General features: G+C 46.6%; 1 protein-coding gene across 3 annotated transcripts in view; it reads left to right on the forward strand.

The window, feature by feature from the left end:
• The first annotated feature begins 452 nt into the window (after positions 1-452).
• MYBBP1A (MYB binding protein 1a) overlaps positions 453-25,990 on the forward strand; it is a 59,880-nt gene continuing 34,342 nt past the window's right edge. For all 3 annotated transcript variants that reach the window (XM_082328356.1, XM_082328358.1, XM_082328357.1), the window contains exons 1-23: positions 453-625; positions 756-851; positions 1,671-1,754; positions 2,144-2,218; positions 2,641-2,748; positions 3,800-3,990; positions 4,281-4,448; positions 4,709-4,826; positions 7,221-7,510; positions 8,414-8,521; positions 9,134-9,259; positions 10,023-10,226; positions 10,809-10,917; positions 11,315-11,402; positions 12,517-12,668; positions 13,386-13,475; positions 14,154-14,294; positions 14,766-14,930; positions 16,000-16,157; positions 16,978-17,112; positions 18,354-18,465; positions 20,788-20,919; positions 22,793-22,861. In XM_082328356.1, coding sequence (XP_082184482.1) covers positions 458-625; positions 756-851; positions 1,671-1,754; positions 2,144-2,218; positions 2,641-2,748; positions 3,800-3,990; positions 4,281-4,448; positions 4,709-4,826; positions 7,221-7,510; positions 8,414-8,521; positions 9,134-9,259; positions 10,023-10,226; positions 10,809-10,917; positions 11,315-11,402; positions 12,517-12,668; positions 13,386-13,475; positions 14,154-14,294; positions 14,766-14,930; positions 16,000-16,157; positions 16,978-17,112; positions 18,354-18,465; positions 20,788-20,919; positions 22,793-22,861 — 3,087 coding nt within the window. In that variant the 5' untranslated portion in view covers positions 453-457. The remainder of the gene's footprint in view (positions 626-755; positions 852-1,670; positions 1,755-2,143; positions 2,219-2,640; positions 2,749-3,799; positions 3,991-4,280; positions 4,449-4,708; positions 4,827-7,220; positions 7,511-8,413; positions 8,522-9,133; positions 9,260-10,022; positions 10,227-10,808; positions 10,918-11,314; positions 11,403-12,516; positions 12,669-13,385; positions 13,476-14,153; positions 14,295-14,765; positions 14,931-15,999; positions 16,158-16,977; positions 17,113-18,353; positions 18,466-20,787; positions 20,920-22,792; positions 22,862-25,990) is intronic.

A 25,990-nucleotide genomic window follows, 5' to 3' on the forward strand; every position in this document is an offset into this window, starting at 1 on the left:
ACGACGGACCCGTGCAATGGCCAGTGCCCGGTGTCCCCTGCAGCGGCGGACCGCCCTGCTTCCGACGCCCCGCAGGGTTGCAGCCCTCTCCCCGCACCGAGCCCCGCTTCCCGCGGGGAGCGGATTCAACGCTCCCTCCCAAGCCGCGGACCAGGGCTCGGGGAGCGGAGGACGCCCCCGGGGCTGGCGAGGGACGAAGGAGGCCGGCGGCGGCACGCTGCCAGCCGGGGAGGGGAAGATGGCGCCGAGGGGCGGCCCCGCGGCGAGCGCGGAGGGGAGGCGGCGGCCCGGCGGGGCTGGCAGGCCGGGGGGGGGCTGGCAGGCCGGGGGGGGGGGGCTGGCAGGCCGGGGGGGGGGGGCTGGCAGGCCGGGGGGGGCTGGCAGGCCCGGCCCCGCTGCCCCGGAAGAGGCGGGGCGGGCGGAGGACGGCGGCGGCCCCACGTGCGGCGGCGGAGGCATGGCGGAGCGGGAGGGCCAGGGCGGCGGCGCGGTGGCCGACCCCCGCGGGGTGCTGCGGCAGGGCCGCGCCTTCCTCGATTTCTTCTGGGATATCGCCAAGCCGGAGCAGGAGGTGCGGCTGGCGGCCACCGAGAACCTCCTGCGGCACCTGCGGGAGGGCAGGAAGGTGAGGCGGGGGCCGGGGCCGGGGCCGGGGCGGCCGGAGGGGCGGCGGGGCCTGCCCGAACCGCGCCGGCCGGGGACCCCGCTGGGTTCGGAGGAGCGTGGGCACCGCCGGAGCTGGGTCTCTCTTTCAGGACGACGAGCTGAAGTACACCCTGAAGCGTCTGGTGGAGGGACTGGGAGCCACCCGAGAGGCCGCCCGCCCCGGCTTCAGCTTGGCCCTGGCGCAGGTCAGTGCTTGCCAGAGCAGCGCAGAGCAGAGCGCTCCGTGGCCCCTCGCCAAGCCCGGTCGGTTCCTGGGGTCCCGCTTTGCGAGGAGGCTGGAGGGCTCCCATCTGCCAGCTTCTGCAGGCAGGCGGCAGAGAAGGCTCTTGCAGCACGCGCAGAAAAACTGCAGTTTTCAATGGTGCCAGCCTGTTTTAGAAGCACTTATAAAGGTATAAGCTGTACCAATAACACACCCATGCTGCAAAATTCCGTCCTGCTTCAGGAACCATCCTTAATTTGCAAACTTTGACTAGGTTTTCAAATACGCTCCATTTAGAACTATTGTGACTTCTTAAAATGGACGTGCTCCTGGTGTTGGGCTGTTTATGCGGGAGATCTGAAAAGGCAACCCTTTCACACATGCTTCAAAGGTTTTTTCTCTCCCTGCTGTTTGAGTCTGTAACATAGCGAAGAGTCCCAGCAGTTGGGATCACCAGCAGGATCTGGCCTCGTCTCACCGAACAAGTTGATAATGCAGGAGAGCCTTGCCCAAGTTTCGTTGCTGCTGTTGCAGGGTTATGCAGTTGCAGTGAAATGTTCTCACTAGTAATCCTGCTAAGTCAGATACGGGGGGGAAAAAAAGGAATATCAGCAGGTATATTTATGTCTACACTGGTTCCTATTCTGACGCATCTTCTACTTATCTAGTTGTCTCTATTCTGGCCTAATAAAGCAGCGCATCTGCTATGCTGAACAACTGTTCAGCTCTATTCCGGCTGAAGTCGATAAAACTTCATAAAATGGAAGAACTGCAAACTGAACTATTCCATCCATCTCCTCAGGTTTTACAGGCTTTTGAGGAAATTCCAATGTGCAGTGTCCTGGAACAGATAAAAGAAAAACACAATCTGGAAAAAGTGAAAAAGGTGAGTCGGCTCATAGCAGCACTGGCCAACAGCTAGTTTAAATTAACCGTTCTCTATTCTTTGAAGGCTCCGTGCCTGGATACTGTAGTTTTGGGGTGCTTGCCAAGGCAAATTACCGTAATGAAATAACGAAAATATTTGTGAAGACTGGAAGTTGATGGCATTGTCATCTGGGCCTGTTTTAGCTGAGATTCATCCATGTGACAGAAAGATAATCTAGGACAGTTCTTAAACATAGTGCAGGGGGTTGCTTTTCGGTGTGTTATCTTCGTACGGCAGGGTGTTCAGGCTAGATCTTCCATCCATCTCGTTCCGCTGATCAGAGCTGTAGCTGAATATGAAATCTAAGCAAAGTGGATTTTTAACTCCCCCTTTTTTTTCCTTTTCAGAAACTTGTGAGAAATGCTGCTTTTGGAAACTTCTTTGGAGTTATGGCTCTGTTTCAATCTGGCCGGCTTGTTAAGGTAACATTACTGTTCTGTTGTTTGTCGGTACTGGCTCTAGGGCTGTCTGAAGTGGAGAGGGGATCTAAGAGAGAAAGGCTGGGTCATTGGCTAGTCAATGAGATGGGCTTGAAGGATCAAGTTCAGTTCTTTTGCATTATCCATGGACTTTTTGTGCCTTTTAAATGTCTGTTCCTGACTAGAATGTAGGAACTGCTTCAGATAGTACAGGAGGTTCCCACCTCTCCTGGAAGGAAGGGATCTGTTGCCGTATACAGCCAGGGAACGCCATTTTGGGAAAAGCTGAGTGGCCTATCAGGAGGCAATTGTATAGGTTTATTATTACAAGTAGGCTAAAGGGTCTCAAGAGTGCATTATTACCTGAGCCTTCAGCTTAATCTTTGATATATGTCCTCTGTTTTTGGCTTATCTTTGCTTTCTAGGACCGGAAAGCTCTGCTAGAGAGCATCCAGCTTCTTCAGCAGCTGGCACATCACCAAGCACACCTCAGAGATCTCCCTCGCAAAACTCTTGTTGACATCATGTCGGAGGTATAGCCAGAGGATGTGGCGGGTGGGAGGAGGGAGGGCTTTGCTTCGGGGGCTGCTTTTTCCTTAGTTTGTTCATAGTTGAAAGTTAAAGGGGGTGTGTGGAAGAGCGAGTTTAAGCTGTGGGAGCTGTTTCCTGTATTGTCTGTGGGCAGATGCTTTTATTCTGGGAAGGATGCTCTGGTTTAGCTTAGTCTGATTTCATCATGGACAAACCCATAGTCTGTTTTTTCCCCAGTTGACTTGCTCGGGTGGTACGTTAGACCGTCTGCTCTTTTGAATAGAAGTATGCTGAAAACTCTGGACAGCAAACCTTCTTTTTTATGCAGCGAGCCTGGGCCTAAGGTTGAATTTTGGGCTGTTGGGAGTGAAAGGATGTAGGGGCATGGAGTAAAGGAACTCTGAGTATGTAGTAAAAGAAGAGAGTTTGTTTATTTCCTTCTTTTATGTGGATTTTGTTTGTAGATGTGAAGACTAACAGTGTTAAATCAAAATTAAATAATGTTTTGTATGGAAGTGTTCTGGATCATGTAGTCTTGATGTTAGGTTTAAATGTATTTTGAATCCAATCTGTAAAAAATACAAATTAAAGCAGTTTTTGTGCATTTCTTATTTTATTGATGAAAACGTTGGATCCAGTTTTCTCTAAAACCATTGAACACAGTTGTTTACCAGCAAATCTTATTGAAACAGGTAACTTATTTTTGGGAAATATAATTAAAAGCTAGTACAAGAGTGTTTCCTCCTCCCTGGGCTGCATGGCTGTACAGACAGCAGCAGTCAGACAGCAACAGAACGATTGCAGCTGGAGTCGGTTGACCAGCATTGCTATCTGATGACAACATATTGGCACCTGGGGACTGTATGGCAGTACTGGACACATCCATTATTTATTTTTGGTTGTGTCACCATAAAGACTATTTCTAAAGTTTCCAGAATACTGCAAGCTTTTAGTAAAATGCCCTACAATGCAGATATTTTAACATACTACACAGCGAGTTAGTAAAATGTCCTCAGATGTTTCTCTCATGCTCTCACCTTCATTCCTGTCTAGGTTCCTGAAAATGTGTTTGAGGAGGTCCTGTTTGGCATCTTGCAAAGTGACCTAGCTTCAGCCTTCACATCTCCAGAGAACCTGCACCTTTTGCTTGTGGGCATACAGAAATTCCCTGGTGTCCTGAAACCTAAAAATCTGAAGAAGCTGTTTGGCTCACCTACTGTTGTAAATGAGGAAAATATTCCCAGGTAAGTTCTTAAATAAGGAGCATTAAATGCAACGTTCTTGGTCTCTCGGCTAGCAGTGAGAGAAATGTGGCTTTCATTCTGATACCTGCCTGTATTTGCCACTGCAGGTGCTGTTAAGAGTTAGGCGCTAACTGTTATGCAGGTTCCTAAATTATAGGTCTGTCATTTCCCCCAAGAGGCACAGCCTGCAGTGCTCGGGAAATGTTCTGTGTCCTTCAGCAGGATGAATTTGGCCTTCAGCAATCCCTTTCCAGGCCAGATCCCTTGCATTATTTTCTTTCTTCTTCTAGACTTGTAGAGCTTCTGCAAAGTGCTGCCAAGTCTGAGAAGAAGGACAAGAAATTGCCCAACGTAGTGTTTGATTTGCTACAAGTTTCACTGAAGGAAGGTGCCTTTGAACTGTTCTGGAAAGAATGTGTGGAGAATGGGCTATTGAAGGAGAAATCGGGACCTGTGAGGTTTGTTTTAACATAGTTTGTTGTTTTCCATATTATCCTTCTGTTTCTTGCCCCAGTCTTTCTTAGATCTTAGCAGCTATGCTAGTCAGAAGAAAAGCTTTGGGCAGTAGGATTTTTGAACACCGGATCAATGAATTTTTGACTTCTGCCTTCCTGCATGCTCCATGTAGCCTGCCCCACCACTTCTTCTCTGTGTTATCCTTGTGTGTGGCTTTACTGCTGTGCCTCTGCCTGAGGGAATCTTCTTTGTTTCCACTCAGTTACATGTGCTACCGGCTGCTGGGCAGTGCTCTCCCCTTGTTGTCTCTGGATCAGCTACAGATGGTTCTCAAAGGGAAGGTCATGCAGCACTACGGAGAACACGTGGTAACGACTCAGGTAGGTCTGCTGAAAGCACTCGTGCTCAGGGCTGAAGACCCTGTCCTGAGCAGAAGTCGTCTCTGCCCCCCTTTCGAGTTTCATGTTGTCTTGTATAAAAAAAGTTTATGTAATTTTAGACCTTAGACTCTTACTAAAAACAAGGTTATTGTGTGACCACTTGTTGCAGTGAGCTGGGTATAAATTGTGTTTAATCGTCATCGCTTATTCGTGTATTTCTCAGACTTATTTTAAGGGTTTTGAAATTGTTCAGCACTGACCCACCTGCTTTCGTTGATGTTGCTGAGAAAGCTCTAACGATGGGGGAAGCAGAGGAAGGGCAGCCCTCAGCATATTGACAATGTCATATGTCATCCTTTAACAGTCCTTTTGATTTTGCGTGTCCAGAAGCTCCTTTTTGTCTGTCATTGTGCTGGGTGTTGCATGAACGTTTGAAGGCAAAGACAAAAAGGGACAACTCATGCTTTTGTTTATGTTAGTGCTTGTTTCAATAAGCACATCTGAGGTTTAAGCACAAATTTTATTTGGGAATTGGATTTTGGAGCTCCTCTTCCTCCTTTCCTCCTGGGAAGCCAGCAAACAACACAGCTCTGCAATGAAGGGAGGAAGAATAAAAGAGGAATACTGATAAAAACAGGCTTTGGCATGGCTTTTTGTGATAACATAATCTTAAGCCTCTTCATGTGGGCCCAAAAATCATTGCTCTCCCTTGGGAGGAACAGGACTTTGCAGTCTTTCTGTTCTGGTATCAAAGCAGCAATAGAAGTGTGGGGTTGCTCTGAAAATAATGCTTACCGTGGTACCTCCCTGTATGGACCAACTTTCTCCAGGGTTTATCCACTGACTGAGTTGTTTTCCTGTTTCTTGCTTTTTATGCTTGTTGCACAGTGAATTAGGCTGTGTTCTTCCATGTACATCAAAAATTTCTTAATTCCTGTCTGAAACATACAAATCCACTGAAGACAACGATTGACTAAATGGAAAGAGAAACCCCTAATATTGTTGAGGAGGAGGAAGTAGAAAAGATCTTAGTTTGAGTTTGTTGGTTTTGTGGGTTTTTTTTGTTTCATTCCTTGACACTGGTTGGTTGTTTTGGAAAGCAAATACTGTTATCTTGTACTTTCTTATGGGATTCTGGTTGTTGGAGATGGAACTAGACAAAGCTTGAGTGTAATATTTACTGACAGTTATCTTCCCGAATCCACTTTTTTCCAACAGGGGAGCAAATGTACTTGATTTGCTTTTGTTTAGAGGTGATCGATGAGAGATAACTCATACCCTATCGTGAGTTATTAGCCTGTTTACAGCAGTCTCTCCTGGAGTTTTTCCTCCCAGTTTTCATACTGATGCACAAGTTTTGAGTACTCCAACAGTGGAAGCAGGAGATTGCTAAGTTGTGTGAGATTTCTTGCAGGGGTATTTATGTTATAATCGGATGGATTTGTAGTTAATTAGGAATTTGTAGCCCCTATATTTAAAAGAACAGTGTTCTCTAGAATTTCATTATTGTCTGCTTCTCCCAGGTCACTGTATTGATTGTGACACTATAGCAAACAAGTTGTTTTATTAATTTACAAAAGTTGCATTGCATTTTTGGAATGAAGCTACAGCTTGCCCTCCTCAAAGTTTTTTCCAGTTATGCTTTTGGGTTTTTTCCGGAACAAATGAGTGGGATTGAACACTGTGGGCTATGAAGGAACATAAGGGAATGGGATGTGTGGCGAGATGGGACGTGTCCTGGTGGTCTGCATGCTGCTGGACGGTGTTCCAAGGCCAGCAGCCTGCCAGCTGTATGGCTTGTGGATCAGTGGCAGGACTGAGGATAGGACTTGGCACGAAACAGCAGCACCTCAGGATATGGTTTTTAGGTTAAACATGTCAACTCCCCCTCCTTTCAGAATGCCTCAACACTTCTGAGACACCAGGGAGAGGAGGTGGGATTTATTCTACCCACTGTCGGTCAGCAGGCTCCAGGGCTGCTAGATGAGACCGGAATTGATGTGGGGGTGTTTCCAAATCAAGGGAAAGTCTAAGGCAGATGATGTGAGAAACACCCTGGACTTTCACCCAAAATAAGAGCTGATCAGCCTAGGAGCTTGGCTGCACTGGCCAGCATGTAGTCCAGCCCGCTGAAGGCTGACTGTTTGCGAAGGTGCGAATTAAAGGGTCGAAGTCGGTACACGGCAGGATTCTGTGGTTGCTCACAGTGGTTGCTCCTATGTGAGGAAGGCCACGGGGTGAAATTGGTGACCTGCTGTGTGCCTTATGACAAATGTTCAAGCATGTGACTTTAATTTACTTACTGCAGTCAAAACTGGAAAGTGGTTTGTGCTTACGAAGACACTCAGACGCAGTGTGAGGTTCCTAACCTGCTTGTTTGACTGTGTTTTTCAGCTTCCAGACCGATTTAAGTTTGCTCCAGAAATGGAAGAATATATAGATGAATTTCTGAATGGCTGTGATGACCTGGAGAGGCAGCTGGCAGTGATGATCGGCTTCTCGACTCTCACCAATCAAGGCTATCCAGTGTTCGCCAGCTCTTCCAGGGTAGTCAGACACCTGCAGCCAGCAGCATTGCAAAAATACATCGACTGGCTCAAAGAGATGTTCCTCAGGCCAGACATTGACTGTTGTTTAGACTTCTCAAGTAACCGGCAAAAACAGAACAAGGAAAATGCAAACATGTGAGTGTATAGATGATGCACGTTGCTCTTCTCTTTCTGTTTTGTGGTTAGAGTAGCTACCTGTGTGAAGTCTGGTTTGGACAGCCAACATTTGGTGGTTCCCTTGTCATGAGTTGACAATTGTCGCCTGTTCCGTTTCCTCTGTCCCAGAAGGTTTAGCCCCAGCATCTGACTCTCTCGCTGGGACAAAAGCAGGAGCAAACATGGTGAGAACCAGCCAGCCTGACCAAAGCAGGCTGTTTTCTTCACCAAAGCAGCCTTTTCTCTTGTTTTTCTAGCCCTGACAACTGCTTTGGCAAAAATGTCCAGTGGCTTCCTTTTTCACTACAGTCTTTGTAGGAATTGTGCATCCCTTTTATCTGACGGGCCTGAGTGCTCTCGTCTCCTTGGCCCACAGCAAAGCGCCCACTTCCATGTCTCAAGAGTAGCCTGTAAATACTTATATCCTTGATAGGCATTTGTAGCAATTTCCAGCTAGCAAAATTTCCCAAGAGAAATTTCTATTCTCCTCGGTGCTGCTGCTCACTGAATACCCACAACTTAGTGCTGTGGCTACTGGGCTACTTGCAGGGGCTTCTTCCAAAGATGTTAAAACAGTATGTCTGTGTGTTACTTGTCAGTAGAGTGAGGTCATGGGTGCACTACTGCAATTCTTCAAGTGCTTTTTGCTAGCCTGCAGTACCTCAGTGGGGTAAATAGACTGTCTTTTGCATAGTAAAAAGCAAACTTGAGAAGCTATCTCTTCTCATGTACCTGTTGCTTTCTTACTACGTAACTTTGCCATCTTTAGCGTAAAGCCTCTAAATATCTGAAAGTCACCTCTTGCTGCAGTGGATTGTGTGGTTTGCGTTTGTTTCGGGATAGTATTCAAACTACTTATGGTGTCCGCTTCCTTATTTAAAGAGCACAATATAAAATTGCTCGACTAAGAAAATGGGTCATCCACCGACTTGCTAACATCATTGAAAGTCCAGTGGAAAAAGAAGAGAGCCTTGTGATGGACATTTCCAGGTAAGAATGATTTAAAGACTTAATGCCACATGTGCTTGGAATAATTATGTTTAGCTCTATAGCAATATTCCAAGTAAGCTGTCCCCATGACACTAGGCAAATTCAGTAGTGGAAATATTCCATAACATAAATCCTTCAGGAGACTAGGTTCTGTTTTCGAAATACCTTCTGCAAACTTGGACAAACTCTTGTCATAACTACTTCAGGCACTTAAAATCACTGTAGTCCTATTTGTTTTCAGTAAATTTTAGGTTTCTGGTTACCTAGGCTGCCTGAAGATACTACTTCGAATCTTTGCATCAGATCTTAATAAGTGTTTATCTGTCAGTTTAAGTGTCTTGGAGAATACGACTCAAATCTGAGTATTGTATTGTGTGGCCTCAAGTGTTGGCACTTCACTTTTGTGAAGTCCTGGGCATCCTTCTCTTCTTTACCCTGTGTGCCTTGAGGAAAGGGTCTTATTGTAAATAGTGACTTTTTTTCAGTGCTTGGACATCCTTGAATAAACATGTTGTGAATACGTGGCACTGTTTGGTTTGCACACACGGGCTGTTTTTGCTTTGTTACAACCAAGCTGGCTGTTAATTTTGTTCTTGTTTCTGTCCATTCTAGGTTTTGCTTCTTCCATGCTTTCTTTGAGACTAAGAAAAAGACTTCTCAAATACGTGAGACAAACGTCCTTCCATCAGAGCCCCTGGACAAACAGGCGCATTCAGTGGCAGAAAGCTACTTCTTTGGGTAAGGGTTTTGCTTGCATGTTTTAAGCTTCACTTTTTTCCTGAGGATAAGATCAGCCTATGAATGGCAGGGCAAGAGGTTTGGGATTGAGAGCTGCTATTGGAGCATTTGTTTGACTCCAGGACTAAGGAATGGATTTTTTTTAAGGAGATCCTAGATGGATTTCCCAAAGATCCTTATGTTTTGTCCAATAAAAACATAATTTTGCATGGCAGACCTGCTGACTATGTGTGTGATGATCAGGTAGGTGTAGAGTTGAGCTCAGACTGCTTTTTATCATAAGGTTTCTGTTGCCTCTGTTGCAAGCTAGAAGCGGAAGGACTCAAGAGAGAGGTGGTGGGGTTGTGCGGGTTGCTGTTGGCTTTCTGTCCACTCCGCATGTGAGCTGCTGATGGCTCCACGGTTCTCCCTGTACTAGGGGAGATGGAGTTGGTAATAATAGATGCTTTTAGGTGATCGCCAAAGCTGGTGCTCCAACCTCAGTAGAGGGAAAGCAGAGGACATGGTGGGACACAGAATGGGAACAACTGAGAATAATAGTGTCCTTGGGGGCATCAGGTGTGCTTGGGGACACCAAGACAATGAGCTATACATTACTATGCTTGGATACATGCATGGGTTGAAACTTAGGCCGTGTGAATCTGGGTTGCAATGAGTGACCAGAGCTCTGGGGTGAGAGTGCTCTACCAGTGGGCATTGTTTTGGAAAGTGAGAAGGCCGCCTGGTTCCTCTGACAGTAACATGCTGGCTGGTTTTTTTGCAGGTTACTTCAGACTTTAAACAGCTTGACTGTTTTGGGGGATACAGCAAAGGCTGCAGCCTTGAGGGAGAAGCACATCCATGGTGTGACTGCAGATGGGAAGCTGTGGATCTTTCTCCTTGTTGAGTATGCCAACAAGCTGCTCTCCAGTGAGCATGTCAAAGCTGTGAAGCCTTTTACCAAGGGACAGAGGGATGCCTGGGAGAGGTGAGATTGGGCCAATAAAAGAGAAATTGTTTTCTCTCATCTTCCTCCTGTTCTGGCCGCTGTAGCAGAGCCATTTCACCTCAGTGGCAGTTCTGTTTCTTCCCTTTGAAGATCCTGCACCTGCAATTGGGTTTCAGGATGCCTCTCTCTTTCTCATCACCCCGTTCCTTTCTTCCTGTTCCTTCTGCGTGTTAACTAGGTGTAGGTGGCCATGTCCTTTTCTATTTTTGCTCATAATCCCTCTCCCAAACATGACTGTAACTCTGCTAATCTTTTCCCCTAATAATACCTGTGCTGACTTCTCAGTGACTCTTTTCTGAGCTCGATTTCCCCTAAAGGTCTATGCCTTGGCTGTAGTATTAGGAATCTAGCCTGTGCCCAAGTGCGGAGGTTTTTATAAGCCACACAAGGTGAGATGCTATTGTTGGGTTAAGATTCTATACTATATATATGTACAAGTTCAATAAATTAAATGTCAAGTACAGAAAATGATACAATAGATTTGGTCATGTTTTTAGTCTGATCATAAGAGAGGACTTGCTGTTGTAATTGTGGAAGACTCAAAAGGGTTTCTTTCTTCAGAACACTTCAGTCTGTGAAGAATCTGCAGAAGAAGGAAAATAAATCAGACAGTGCCAAAGTCGTTGCTTTCCAGCAACTTCTGCTTTTAATGGCCATTCATCTTTTCAAGGTAAGACCTCTGAATCATATTTGAGTGGTGTAAAGTGGGCTGATAGCTGGGATTTCTGAACACTGAGCTGGAGAATTTCTTTGTGTTCAGAGAGCCAGTCTTTCACAGCCTCTGGCTTCTAGAAATGGGCAACTGGCAGCTAATAAATGGTGATTCTTACACTGACTGTAGACAACTTACAGGGGCAAAGTTTGGCTTGAGCATTAGTTTTGCCCTTGATTTGCTGTTGAGCAGAGCGATTTTTACTTAGATTCATATTTTCTTCTGCAAAGAGGTTGTAGTAGCTGATTTTAATATCTCTACCTATTTAGAGAGGCCCTTAGATTCGAGGTGTATTCCTTCTGTTGGTAGTGGGGAATTCAGAGAAGGTGTTTACTGTCTGCTTGTGATCAAACAGAATCCGTCTGAAACAGTGGATGTTCTGAGTGACCTTCTGAACTGCATGGAGAGGGCGTTCAACAAAGAACCTAAGAAGAAAAAGACTGGTGAGTCCTTCCTACGGAAAGAAATGGAGTGGGATTGCTAACGGTCTGTCAAAAGACAGAAGATGGCGGTTCTGCATTAGTGAAGCACTCTGACTGCATTGGTTCTAGCCTGATGCACTTGTGCTCAGGAGAACCCGCTCTCCTTCATTCCCTTGCCTTGCCTTTCGAAATCTCTTGTCTCTTTCTCCAGCTCTGTGTCCACATCCTCAGTGGGTTGTGTTCCTGTGTGCCTCTTAAAGGTTAGGTGGGCTTCAGAGCTGGCCATCGTTCAGATAAGCAGTGTCCAAGGGAGTTGACTCTTTTTGAGTCCTTGTTCTGTGCTGGCCAAGAGCATGACTGAAGTGGTGGTATCTGCCTGGGCAAAGCTGTGGGTTCTCCTAGTAGCCGGCAGGCCTGAAACTTGGTACTTTCAGAGCTCAGGTTCTGGGCAAACTAAATGTGTCCTGTTTGTTTGCCTGATTTAGGCTAGTCCTCGTTTAGGGCTTTCGGAGCTAGCTTGGGACTTGACCAGGAAAGAACCTGGCTTGGTCTTTTGACTTCCTCTCTAACTATGGTCATCTTGTTCTCCTTAAATCTCGGTGTAAATTTGAGGGTACTGTGAAAATAAAAGCTGTAATTCTATGGTGGCTTGGTTGTATGTAGATCAGGATTACCAGACTTCTGGACTAATGGACCGGTTTCAAATGTCACCACTTTTCATGGGCTGCTGTGACTCTTGATTTCATTGGAAACTATATATACATACACAAACACACTTTTGCTGACTAGCTGCTGATTGGTTTAATATGGCCAGGCAGGTGTCGCATGATTTGCAGAACTGCTAATCTACGTAATGACTTCATGAATAGAAGGTTTTGTTAACCTGGTAAGGCTTTGCAGTGGCCTAAAGACAATTTCAGGCATGTTTCTCCCTATGGTTACTAGCCTTCCAGTACAGCTACAATCTTTAGCTTCATGCTTGATTATTTCTAGTCTGTGTTGCTGAATGAGTACTTCCAATAGTCAGCTAGAAAGACTGTCCTTTTTTTCTTTGGTGAATTTTTCTGGTCTGCTATTGATGTGCTAGTGCAGTGGTTTTGCCCCTTCCTGTCATTGTTGGTTTGTTCCTGTGCAGACAACGCAGAACCAGGATGGGTTGAGGTGATGGTGGAAATCCTTCTCTCCCTCCTTGCCCAGCCCAGCCTACTCATACGTCGGATTTCCAAGAGCGTGTTTGTACGGATATGCCCTAACCTGACCAAGAGGGGCTTGCAGCTGATCCTGGATGTAAGTGAGGCCCTAGCAGGGCATTGTACTGTTTGCCTGTCTTGTCCCTAACAGATATACAAGCATGTCTCTATTTTGGGGTTAAATAAAAAGCCTCCTTGATTTAGATAATGTCTGACAATGTGTGTTACTGAATTTTAAATATAGCTTACAGAGAGTTGTTGAGGGGGGTTGGTTTGTTTTTTGTTTTTTTTTTTATGGGAGCCTGAGATCTGCTAACTTTAAGCTGTATTCTTTGGTAGTTTTAGGCTGAGGAAATTCCTGGGTCAGTTTATATAGCTGGTAGGTTTTATATGGGAGTATAAGTGGTAGCAACTTCTTTTTTCTAGAAAGGCTAAGCATAGAGGTGCTAAAAATAAGTGTCACTGAAAATCTGAATTGGTCGTACCATTGAGTAAGGTGATGTCTTCTGAGAGAGTAATATGTGGATTGCAAAGATGTGCTGTCAGGTACTTTATATGATGAACCTAATACTTCGTTTGTAATAAATCAAAATGTGTGACGTCACCAACATCTTCAGTTTTCTCCATCTTTTTTGTTACTTATAGAAAGAACTTAGCACATTGACAAACACGATATTGTAAGTCAGAAAGTTGAATGCCCTTGCTTATTATTTCATTATTTAGCTGGCTTACTGTGCCAAAATTCGTGTCTGTTTTACACAAGAAATGCATCAAAACAAAACACTGAAAAAACACAAGTCCCTCTTTTATGCAGGTTCTTGACCCATACGAAGAGCAAAATGAAGAAAGTGCTGTTGTTGTGATGGAAGAATCAGACAAAAAGATCAAATCTGCACAGGACATGGTAATTGATGTGCCATTACCGGTGACAAATACTCTTCAGACCTTCACTGTTTGAAAATAATGTTTCTCCTGATCTGTGGTAATAGATGTAATTGCATTTCTCTGTCTTGAGTAAAGTGGCTGTTGCTCTATTAAGATTTATTTTAAAAGTGCCACACAGAAATGGCTTGTTGGAAGTGCGTATTTATTAGTCCCTTGGCCTTGATGGAAAATGCTGTTGTAGGTATGGCTGTTTGAATAGATGACTTCCTGAGAACAAACGACTGCATCCTGAAATTAGCACAGGCCTCTCTTTTTTGCAGCCACAGACTGAATGATTGCTGTGATGCGCAGCCACCTGAATTCAAGATCTCGTGTTTTAAGAACTGCAGAGATTCGAGTCACAAAGCATTACAAGCATTAGCAGAAAGGAGAGTCAGATGGGGGTTGTTAATTCAGATGTTCCTCGGAAGCTTCTTTTTGATACTCATTTAATATGACAGAGAAGTCTGTATTATGTTCTGCTTTTAGCTCTTGTGAAGACCTGGTATCTCATTATCTGAGGTGTCTTTACTTGAATCTGCGGGCTGGAAACAAGGCAGTGGGGTGAGGGGAGGCTTGAATTTTTATTTCTGAACACCTGAGAATTGAGTAGGGCTTGAAGAACGGTGGGGTCAGGAGATGAACTTTTCTTCCTCAGGACGCAGAAGGAAGCGAGGACTCCTCAGATGAAGGCGACACTGAGGAAGAGAATGACAGTGGAGATGAGGACAAGGATGAAGAAGTTGATGATAATTTTCGCAGTCAGCTGATGAACGTTCTCCAAGCAGGGAATGCATTGGTATGTTTTCACTGCCTACCTTGATACAGATACCAGGATGTTTAGGGTGGTGAAAGATTATCAAATACCCACATCCTATCTGAGCCCTATCAGTCGTCTTTGTATGGCATTTGAAGCAGGAGGCCAGGATCTTCAAAGCAAGCTGTGGGAATAAGTCACTTGTTCTTTTATTTATTGTTAGTGTGTCTTGAGTGGTTTAGCTTGTCCAGTCTAGCCTGATATAGCTTATATTCCTGCCTGTAATAACTGAGATCGATGTGAACTGATGTTAGTACTGTGTAGCCAGGATTACCTGATAGGAAACATGAGATTTCTCATGGGTCTGAGCATCTCTCTTCCCTGCCCATGTTGTTCTGGGTCTAGAGGAAGCTGCATCCCTACTGTAAGTCTGGTCTTGGCTGTGGTTCTCTCCCCACTGTCTTTCTGAAGTACGTGAGGTGACGTGTTGTTTTTGCATTCTAAAAACAAAAGGGAGGAGATGAGAGTGATGAAGAGCTGGATGATGAGGCTATGATGGCTCTTGACAAGAACATCTCAGCCCTTTTTGCGGAGCAGCAGAAACGGATCCAGGCAAAGAAGGATGAGAAAGACAGGATGCGGAAAGAGAAGATCCTGCGGAGGGATTTCAAGATTAAGGTGGGAGATAAGTGTTTGGTGTGAAGAACTGTGGCTTAGTAGCATGTTAGTTGTGGCCTACTGCATGCCATGAGCTATTTAGCACTGAACAGCTTGGACATTCACGTATGTCATAAGCTCCTGGAGGTTGGGACTGGATTGTTCTGGCTTTCTACAGCACCTGGCACAGCAAGATTGTGGTTAGTGACCGGGGTTTCACGTGCCTACTTCAAAATAAGAAACAGGACTGTGCTATCAAAAAGTGAACTGTGGTTTCCATTTGCTGATCTGAAATGCTTCAGTTTATTAGATCCTTCCCCACACCTACCCAAAGGTAGGTGCCTGCCAGATTTTGTAAACTGGACAAGCTTGATGTGCGTTAATGTGACATGCATAAAATCCCTCTGGTAATTTTGTAGTGTAAGCTTTTTTTTTTTTGCTTGTTATGCTAGTAAAATCAGGAGGATTATGATTAACACCCCCTGGTTATTCGTGACTGTAATACTGACTGCAGGCCACCTGGTGTCAGCATGGACTGCCCAGGATGTTTGGGCATCCAGGGACAGCTCCAGCTGCTCACCTGTAGAAATGTCTGGTGTCAGATTAGCCAAGAGGAAGGCTGAATGGTGTAGCGAGCCGTTGGCTTTACTGCATTTTCGTTCTGGTGCTGTGCTATTAGAGGCTGATTTTATGCTAAGGCACTGCCTGGAAGTCAAGAGGGGCTTGCAGGGGCGAGAGCTATCAGTGAATGGTGCTAACAGAGGTCTGTGCCAAGTTATAGTGACTGCAGGTCTGGCCAGGTGGCAGTGATTCTCATAACTGCTGTTTCTAAATGGTGTTGCTGCACAAAATAAAGCTGAAATTGTAACAGACAGCCTTTAATCTTCTGTTTCAAATTTTTAATTTTCAGTTTCTCATACCCTAACAGTACAAATGATAGCAGAAGGTGTACAGATCTCAGCTGCAAATAGTTTTCTTCAGCCCCCTCCAGCTGCTATGCAGTCCACTCCAGTCTGAAGGAGCTGCTCTGGGCAGATCCGTCGTGTTTCCCTGTCTGCATTAGTTCTCACATCAGTAACTCTGTTTGCAGGTGCTGGATCTGGTTGAAGCATTCCTGTCTAAGCAATCAGAGAACCCCTTGGTGTTTGACATCATTGAGCCCCTGCTTCGGGTGATTGAACAATGCATGAGCTCAGACTCTGACAAGCAGGAGGTTGACTTCCTCCAGAAAACAGCCAATATCTTCAAGTAAGTGTCCTTCGTCCTCCAGGTACTAGGCAATGGCTTTTGATAGACAGCAGTGGTGTTGGTTGAATCCCTGAAATTGGTCTTTCTAAGACTGAAGACAATGGCTATGCCTATAGATCCTGTAGAATTAGATTACCAGCACCACACACGCACACAGTGCTTAGTCATAGCCTATAGGAAAGAAATTAGGATCTGGGTTTTCTAGTGTAAGGGACTTCAAGTGTCAAACCTGTTTGCAGGTGGAAACCTTAAGAGCAAACATTGGTATTGCAGGCACGGTGCCATGTCACTGAATATCTCCACAGGCCTCTGACCTCCGAGTCAGACCATGCAGCAACTCCCTAGGCTTGCAGAGTTGCTGCTGTGGCTGGAACGAAACTCCTGACAAGGTATTATTGAGACAGGCAGAGTGCAAATTCTCTGTTCACAGCCAGAAGTGAGGCATGACACAAGCCAGACACAGACATAATGCATGGTGTGTGTCATGATGTGTCCTCTGTACACCACTCCCTGACATCCTCAGTGCTGCGCTCTACCCCCTGTTGAGAAGCAGTTCTGCAGTAACAGGGTTTGAGGCAGCCAGTGCCCGTTGTGGGAGCTCTGGAAGAAAGTCGACTCTGATGCCTAAATAGGTGCTTGAAGGCAAAGAGCAGTCGGTGTCCTCACCCTTCTTGCCACAGCAATGACTGCCTCTCTTGCTGCCCACAGCTAGCACCGTTGTTGTTTGTGTGTCACTCTGAGCCCAGCGATAAGGGTTTATAGCAACCTGTTTCCCAGAGCTCTTCCTGTAGGTTTGGGTTTGTTCCTAATGCTCTTTCAGGAACTCATTGTGCCGAACTAAGCAGTACTGCAAGAGAGTGGATGCCCTGCAAGAAGATTTGCATGGTTTTGTGGAGAGGCTTGTGAAGAAGGCATGCAAGCACACTGACTCTTCCGTGGCTCTGTATTATTTCAGGTGAGTGTTAAAAAGAAGCGTCTCTGCTTGGTGGTGTGGGCTGGTCTGTAAGCAGGCATAATGTTGCATGTTAAAACAGTTCAGAGAAGCGAGAGACTCGATGAAGGCTGGGTGCCAGCACCTGTGTCTTACACGAGGACTCATCAGTCATCCTGGCAGTCTGAAGCATTTTCAAACAGATGTCCGTTTTTTGGTGATCATCTTCTATGGGCTCTCTGATACAGAAGCGGTCTGGTACAGCTTTGCTGATAGTGCCGGGAAGCGCTTCCTTGAGGCTTTGTCGGGGAGTAATGAATTGTGTGTGATTCAGCGCGGGGATGAGTGTAATTTATAGTCAATCTGCAATGATTGTTCTGTAAATACAGTGATTTACTGTCTCCATGACAGCACGATGACAATAATAATTATGAGTCCTGACTGTACGTACCAGTATTCACTCCTTTGCTGCTGAATGCAGGTGAATTAGGATAAGCCATATGTGTATTTGTTAGGAAACACGAGCACTTGTGCTGTTCCCTGGTGTAAATGGGAGTACCCTTTACCAGTAGGCTCTCTTGTGACTTGCAGGCAGTTTCAGGAGGACTTTCATACTCCCATCTGGGATTTCTCAACCCAACTGTGTATGCAGTGGGTACCATGTTGCATGGTCAACCCCGTGCCATCGGGCAGCGTTGGCTCTGCAGCACACCTGGGTCGTGGCTGTGCAGGAACCGTGGTCCTTGCTGGCAGCACGGGGCTGGCTGAGCGTGCCGCATGGCTCCTTGACAGTGGCGGTCCTGCGTGGAGCCGTGCCCAGTTAATACAACATTTCTCAAAAGCAGCAGACTGCCTGCGTGCTCCCTCAGCTGCTCTGCCCGAGTTCCCCAGGCACACAGCAGCCTGGGCTGAGAGGGCTGCACTGCAGCGCTGGCTGAGCTGTGCAGGCTTGGAGATCCGGGGCAAACGCAGAAGTCCTCAAGCAGTGCTAGTCAAAAGCATGAGCTTGAGGAAACCAGGCTGATAGTGGGGATGTCTAACTGCAGTGACAGATAATGAAATGATGCAGCCTCCTAAGATTTATTTGTCTTTAGGTCTGGCTAGACTGGGTTAGACTGGGAGAAGGAGCCCTGTTGGACTCTTTAGCCCCCCTTGGTACAGAATAAGCTGCCTCCATCACTTGGCCTCTGCCCTCAGGTGGCTTTGCAGTGGCACCGGGACACTGTGGTAGCTGCTATGTTCTCCCCTTTTCCTTTTCTTTTTAGCGCCTCATTATACCTGCTCAAAGTGTTGAAAGGAAACACGTCTGATAAGTCATCAACTCCTCCTACCCCTCTGCCAAAGAAACAGAGCAACACAATCCCACAGTCTTGTCAGGTAAGACAGCAGGCTGCTCTTCAGGCAGTGTTTTTTTGCCAGTAAAGTTGCATTACCCCATGTTTGCGGAGTGGGCCTTGCTTGTTCAGTCTCACTGTTCCTGCTGCCTGCCGATACCTGTCTACATGATTCCTTTTCCATAAAGCTGTCAAATTCCCCATCCCCTTCTGGCCCTCACCCTCCTGCCTTTGCAGTGCCTGCTTGCCTATAGCCACCAGGGGCTGCTGATGTACAGTGGATCCAGGGTAATTGCCAAAGAAGCCTGATAGATATTTATGGTGCTCTGCTGGCTGATTTGCTATTTTATCCCTTAACCTCTTGGCAGTCACTCTGAGTTCTTTTCCAAGAGGGTGCTGAGGAGCAGGGAGGCACAGGACGACGGTGGATGAGAGTGAACTCCTCTCACTCTGAGGTTTGAGCTGAGTTATCGCGGGGTGAAGAGAGCGTGGGGCAGCCCTGATTTCAGGGGTAGTTGTTTGCAGGGAGACTCTTCACCTGGTTGTGCCGTGGGTGTCTGTTACTCAGGGAGCCTTACTGTCTGCTTCCCTTTCACCTGCTGTCTCTGCTCAATTTCACAGGTCTCTGAATTTGGTGACCCTATATATCGGGCAGCCCAGTCCAGTCACCTCCGTAGAAATCTAGCAAGTAGTGTTTTGCCAGCTAGCCTGATACTTGCCTCTGAACCTCTCAAATATGTGCAGGAATTAGTGCCTTAATCCTGTTGACATTTTGTGGGGAGGAGAATAAACAGGGCTACCTCATGACAAGGGAGGGCCTGGAAATTACAAACACTGTGATATTATTAGCGGCTGAAAAGATAGCCCATGTTTGTAAGGCTTAGTGAGAGACTGAGAGTGTTAATCCAAGCAGCTCTTGTTCTGTGCTGGGCCTTTCTGGAAAGAAAAACAAAGTGGGAGATCTGTGGGGAATATAAACAACATACTTGACGTTGAGGCTAGAGTGAGACATGCTTCACCGCCTCCTTGTGTAGCTTCACAGGGAAGGCTATTATTCCTGCGGGAACAGAGCTGTGGTCTTGACCAGCCAAGGGCACAGCCAGCAGCTGAAGCGAGTTGCTGGTTTGAGGGAAGTGACACAGTTTAGTTTGTGGGATGCTGCTGGTGCTGACATTGTGTTGAGGCCGGGAAGGTTTTGCAGTGGGGAACCAAAGGCAAAGGTGTGGTGTGTTTCCAGTGAGCAGTGCTTTGTGAGCATAATCTGGAGCTTTTCAGTAGGCAGCAACATGGAACTAGAGCAGACCCTATGATGCAGTGGCCAAATTTCTATAGTAATAGGCTTTCCCATAAGAAATTTTTTACAGTAAACATCTGCATGGGAGGAGGAATCCGTTTTTTAACCTGCAGATGTGTATGTCAAGGAAGTGCTAAGTATAGACACTTCAGTAGGAAACAGGGGTCATATATTTCAAGATCCATCTCCCTTGTTCCACTCTAGCCTGTGTTCAGCTGCAGTAGCACTGGGAGTTTGACCTGAGAACGGGACACAACCTTAACGTGGCTTTAACTTGCTATGGGGCCATGGAAAAATTGCCTGGGCAGAGGTTCTTAAAGGGCCTTCACTGTTGTGAAGATCACAGCTTTGACCTCCTGGGCCTGGCAATATGAGAACAGTCAGGAATGTCAGGATGCGATGCTCTGCGCTTCACTCTTCATTCACCCCTGTGTAGTTAGTTTAGGTCCATGTGGCCTGTGCAGGTCTCGGCTGGTTGCTGCCTGTCTGGGTTTCTCGTTCCCCACCAGAGGGGGATATTTAGAGCATTTACACAGTTCTGGGATTGCTGGATCCCTGATCAGAGCTAGGGCTTGTCTGCTGGGTATCTAGAAAGCCTGGACAGAGCTGCTAAGTGTACGTAGATCTAGATCTCTACATACACTAATCTCTACAGATTCAGATAGCTCTACAGCTGAGAACACCATGTTCATGGCACAGCTGCTGCAGGATGGTCTTTGAGTACTCTGTGAACCTAAGATGCGTCAGACATGCCCACCACAAACCTAGAAGGACAGCCCCCACACTACACCACGCTACATGCGGTGTACGTAGTCTTGCTAGAAAGTTGTACTGCCCTTCACTAATGTGGTCATACAGCTATCGGTACTTGGGATAGCATGTTTGGGGCCCACTTTGTTGTTTCTTCATGGTTCTGTGTTGTATCTCATAGGCCTGTATCATATAAACTGCCCAAGAATATCTAGTTGTTGGAAAAATCGTGTGTGCCATGGTAGAAATTAATTACTTCATTGCTAGTGATTCATCCTTGCGTTTCACTGCAAACTTTTTTGTTCTGCTTTTTCCCTGTAGCTTTTGAGCACAGGTTGTTTGGATATGGAGAGGGTGACTCTAATATATCAGCAAGCACTGACGCAATTCTTGACTAAACGGAACAGTGCCCTTACAAGCTCCATGTTCCAGGATCTCTTCACACGCTTCCCGGTAAGTGTTGCTGACTGTGTGGTATGTTGTCTTCTGGTGGCTCCAAAGTACAGTTCTCGTTCTGGGGAAAGTAGGGAGGGAAACTTCTCCACTTTATTGCAGGCTTTTGAAACTGCTGTAAGGTTTCCTAGGACCTTCACCTTCTCAGACTCTTAATACTGCGTGTTTTGATAGCAACGCTGCAGAAGGCCAGGATCTCATTTGTGGTTTGGATTGGGATACTGCATGGTAGAATGTAGATGAACAGAAGGCTGCTCTTTAAAGTATAGCCTAAGAAGCTCTAATTTTTTACCAGTATTCAAGACAATGTGGATGAGCAAGGTTTGCACAAAGGCAGAATGGGCCGGCTTGTTTAAACAGTTAATGTAGCTCCTGTCCAGCTTTGCTCTGACTGCATGCTCAGTTTATCAATTTTCTTCCAAGACGACTGTAGAGCGTAGAGTCTAATTAGAATCTAATCTGCAACCTGGATGTTCAGGCAGTGTCTGTGTCAAACAGAAATGTTTGAGGAATTTCCTGCAAACTTGACCTACGCCTGGAGCTGGTCTCCACTATGAGGACAGCCAGTTTTTAAGAAACAGGCCTTGGTTCTGAATGTCATACAGTTCTTCAGGGATATTTAGGTCAGAGTGAGGTAGAGGCGGTTGCCAGAAGCCCTTTCTCAAGGGCTTCAACCTTTTAGAAGTTATGTCTGACAGGAGGGCGGGAGGAGACATAGGCTTGTGTAACTGGGGGCAGATGCTTTCAAACTCTGAGGGAATCCATGCAGGAGAGAGTTCTTTTGCACACCAGGTTTCTTAGGACACCAGCCCACGATGCCACCTACACAAGTTAGTGAAACAGGGGGAAGAGAAGGGTTGTGTGCTGCCCACACGGACAGCAGGCGTAGGATCCCATCTGCAGGCTTCTAGAGCCTGTGGATTCCACGTGACTGTTCCTTGCAGAAATGTCTTTTAAAATCTTTAAGCTCATCCCTTCCGTGAAAGAAAGGTAATGATATACATAGATACTGGCCTGTTTAAAGCTGGGCTTTGCCCACTTGCTAGAGCTATCTGTTCTTTCAGTAGTCTTACCCCAAAACAGAAGCCATTTCAGGTGGTGTGTATCTGCACAATATGTCAGTGAACTGTGCAGCAAACTGCTGTCTGTGCTTTGTCAGGGCCAGACCTTCCAGTGCCTGATAGACAACACTAGAGGTATGCCAGTAAGGTATTTGCAATCCAGATGCTTTCTCATTTCTTGTGTCTGGATTCCTTGTGCCCCTCAATTTGGAAGTATTTTGCCTATAAACATAGAAATTGGTGGATTAGGCCAGAACACAGGTTAATCAAGCTTTGCTGACAGGTACCCCTCCTCTAGAAAAGTTGTTTTGATCAAGACTTGTTGCAGGGGACAACTTTAAGATAAGCTGCCTCCAGGGAGGCTTTCCTCCTGACACAGTTGTTTCTGGCCCCTTTAGCATGTGGGTTCAGATCTTTCCCCAAGCTCTGACATTCTCCAGTGTAACTCAGCACGTTCTCCTTTGCCTCTGGGACTGTTCCTCTGTGCAAACTGAACTGCCTGCATAAAGTATCAGGCAGGTGCAGACTTAAATCAAGAACCAGACAGAACAGAGGAGGTGAAATCTTTGCCTGAATTTTTCAATTTAAGAGTTTTGCTCCGGATTTCCTTGTGATCAAGATTTCACTCAGGGCTGGTGTGAGCAAAGCTGTTAATTTTCAAATAAGCTGTTGCTGATCTCTGGGCAATTTTCTTTCTTGTGGCATTTGCTTCTTACTCAAGAAGCTGTGTAAAATATAGACTGTTTTGCTTGAAAAACAAACCTGTCTGTCAGCAAACCACTAATAAGAGACTGGGTCTTTCTTTGTTACAGATCATGTGTAAGCCATTAGTAGGTATTCTTGTCAAGTCTATCACAGCGGGAGCCAGGCAACATCAGCAGGTAAGAAAGAAAGCAAACAAACAAAGCTGTATTAAATAGTCAATCGGAGAAGTCACTTAATCACGGCAGCTCAGATGATGCTTAACATGCTTATGGCTGCCTTTAGGGCTGCCCGATTTTGAGAAGTGGGCTTCCTGGGGGGAGAGCTTTTGCAAATACTGCCTTGCTGCTTCAGGTATGTGACTGAAGATGTGGAAGTAGCTTGTATATTCACAGTCACGGGGGTTCTTTGGTAGTGTCTCCTTTTAAAACTGTCTGCAGCTCTCAGGGTTGGGGCCTGATTATTGTAGAGGTTGACTTCAGTCACTTATTCCTTGGTTACTTTCTTATCGGTAAGATGTTCCTCTGTATTAATGCAGCATGTTGTAACCCTTGCCTCCTAATGCAAGCTTAAGGTTAGCTTCTTGAGTCTGTTCCGTGCCTTGCCAGCTGTTCTGCATTTTCTAGGCCACATGCTTCTGTGTCTAGTTTAAAAGCACCTGTACTATAGATCCGATTTTTGATGGTTGATTGCATGTGCCTGACTAACACAAAATTAGTGGAGCCTTATCAATAAAACATTGCAGGGTGACTGCACAGCTCGCTGTTGTATGGGCAGGGAACGAGGCCTGCCTGGATTTTCACTGCAGCATGCACTGCAGTGGGGGTGCTTTCCATGCAGTTAATAACCAAAACCCCTTTAGGCCAGTAGCACCGTGTCTCCAACTTTCCCACCCCCTAGCTGTAACATGCATCTGTCCCCTGCAGAAGTGCATCCTAGATTGACCTTTCTGTTTCATAAATAGCTGTTTTATTGTTTCTGATCATTGGAGGGAATGTGGAGGGCTAGGTATGTGTTTACTGTAAGGCCGTTTTACACTGTCAGTGTAAATTGCATTTCAGGCTCTTTTACCCAACAGGAATGGCTCTGATTTAAACAAGAGCAAAAAAAAAAAGAGTGGATTAAGCTATTAGTAATTTCAGTGGATAGACATAAGGATGTGTTATGCAAATAACAAACAAATTAATTATAGGGCACATACTTGATCCTATCCTCAAGAGACCAAGAACAGCGTCCCAGGCAGACAGCTTCGTTTATGTGGGTATCTTTGCTTCCCACAGGGAATAGCGTTGTCCTTCTTTCAGGGCTTCCACAGTTATCTGCTCAAGCTTTGTTTCCAGAGCCTGTTTATCTGTGGGTGGGAGGAGTAGAGGAGGACGTGCAGCGAGCTGTTTGTGGGAGACCAGATAGAGAACGCGGATATGCTGCTGTTCAAACAAAGGCAACAGGGAGAGTAAGCTATGTAAAGCCTGTGGAGGTCGGAGTTGCAGCTTTACGTTTTTTGTGGACTGCTTCCTTTTCAGGAATTCTGGCTTCCCCTCATCAAACGTCCAATTTGCCAGATTTTCAATTAAATTTTCCCACTGATTCTCAATGCAAATGTGCTTTGGTGGTATCCTAGGAGGTAGGATAGGGGGGCAAGCTAGGTGGGTGCACGTGGCAAAGTGATGGCATGGGAAAAGCAGGGGGATAACTTCTCTGGAGTCTCTGCAGCTCCTGGCAGCCTCTGGGGGAGCGGGGTGGAGGGGCTCAGCTACGAAAAGGGCTGTCCTGACCTAGAGTCCTGAAGACACCAAAGGTCTTGGCCAGCCCCGATGGTTGATAGGCAAGTGGAGTAGTCTCCCATTTTCAGCCCCTGAATATTGGCCTCTAATCATTAAACTAGCTTAGTCCCAGAGACGTGGGGCTTAATTCCCCTTCTAACACTTCTGTTATTGATGCTGATTGTTCTGGCTGTGCCTGCTGCATCTGTATGAACAGCTAATCCCACTGTGATTTTGACTTCTTGGCTCTGCAGGTCCCTTTGGCAGGGAGTCCTCGGGGCCGTGCTGGCTGGGGAGAGCCGTGCCCTGCATGGGAAGGGGAGGCTCACAGCTCTGGCCAGGTGTCCGGCGTTGGCCTGATAATGCACCCCGGGGCTCTGGCCCAGCAGGGCTGCTGGCCACTGTCCCACTATCCCCCGTCCCAAGGGGGTAGGAGAAGCAGATGCACCTTCAGGTTGGGCTTTTAGGTAGTTTTGAACAAAAGGAAAAGTGGTTCATGAGGAGGATGTGCGGGGGGCGTTCCTTCCTCCTCACCCCGAAAACCTGGGAGTTTGTGAGAGCAGCACGGAGGTGGGGGGTCTGTTCCACCTCTCCTCTCAGCCAGACTGGTCCCTGAGTCTTTTAAGGCCTTTAAGAAAAGATCTTGTGGCCACTGGCGTACATGTCCAGCTCTTACTTCAGGGGTCTCTGCTCTTGCTGGGGCCTCTAGTGTAAAGTCAAACTTGATCACTAAGCGATGGCCCTGGACTAGCCTGGTTGAGGTGATCTGCGGCATGTTTCCCTGTGTGCTGGGTAAGCCACGCAGCGTACAGCGAGGCCTGGACCTGCCTGGGCTCTTGCCAAGAAAGCCCAAACCCAAACTGTGTGTGAAATGTTGTTCCTGTGCCTTCTGTTGTGGGCTGCTGCAGGTCTGTCGAACTCCATTTCTGGGCAGTTGTAACAGAGAGAGGATCCTCTAGGAAATGCGGGAGCCGTTCAAATGCTGCTCAGCTGGCGTTGGCTTGGAGAGGAGCAGTCTGGCCTCTCCAGCCCCAGCCATTTGTCCTGACCCTGGACACCTCGCTGTCTGTCTGGTGCCTGAGCGTTCATGCAGTTATGTTGCAAAATGGACATATGGATGATTTGGCTGAAAACGTACCTTCCCCTTGCACATTCCCCCCCCCCCTTTTGCTGTTTTAAAATTAACTTTGATCAATTCACTGGTCTTGTTCAGGGCACAGGGATAGTCAGTTCAGGGGCAGGAGTGGCTGGGTGAAAGCTGTGATTTATTTCATCAAACATCAGTGTTCGTTAACATGAAATTATGGCTTCTGTGAAGGGAGTACGAGAATATTGGAAGGCAGAGTTTGTCTGTGTGGACTGTTGGCTGTGGCTTATGGCTCGGGCAACTGGGTCTTGCATTGCTGCAGCCTTTTTGTGCATCCTGTCTCCCTCCGTTGCTCACCTCTAAAACCCGGCGAGCATCGAACCCTCAGCAGCAGTGTTGTGTCTGTGAAGACGGAGGTGTTTGTAGCCATCGGATGGGTGTTACGTGCCTTTCTGGGA

This window comes from Platalea leucorodia (assembly GCF_965183815.1).
Source record: "Platalea leucorodia genome assembly, chromosome: 16".
Lineage (NCBI taxonomy): Eukaryota > Metazoa > Chordata > Aves > Pelecaniformes > Threskiornithidae > Platalea > Platalea leucorodia.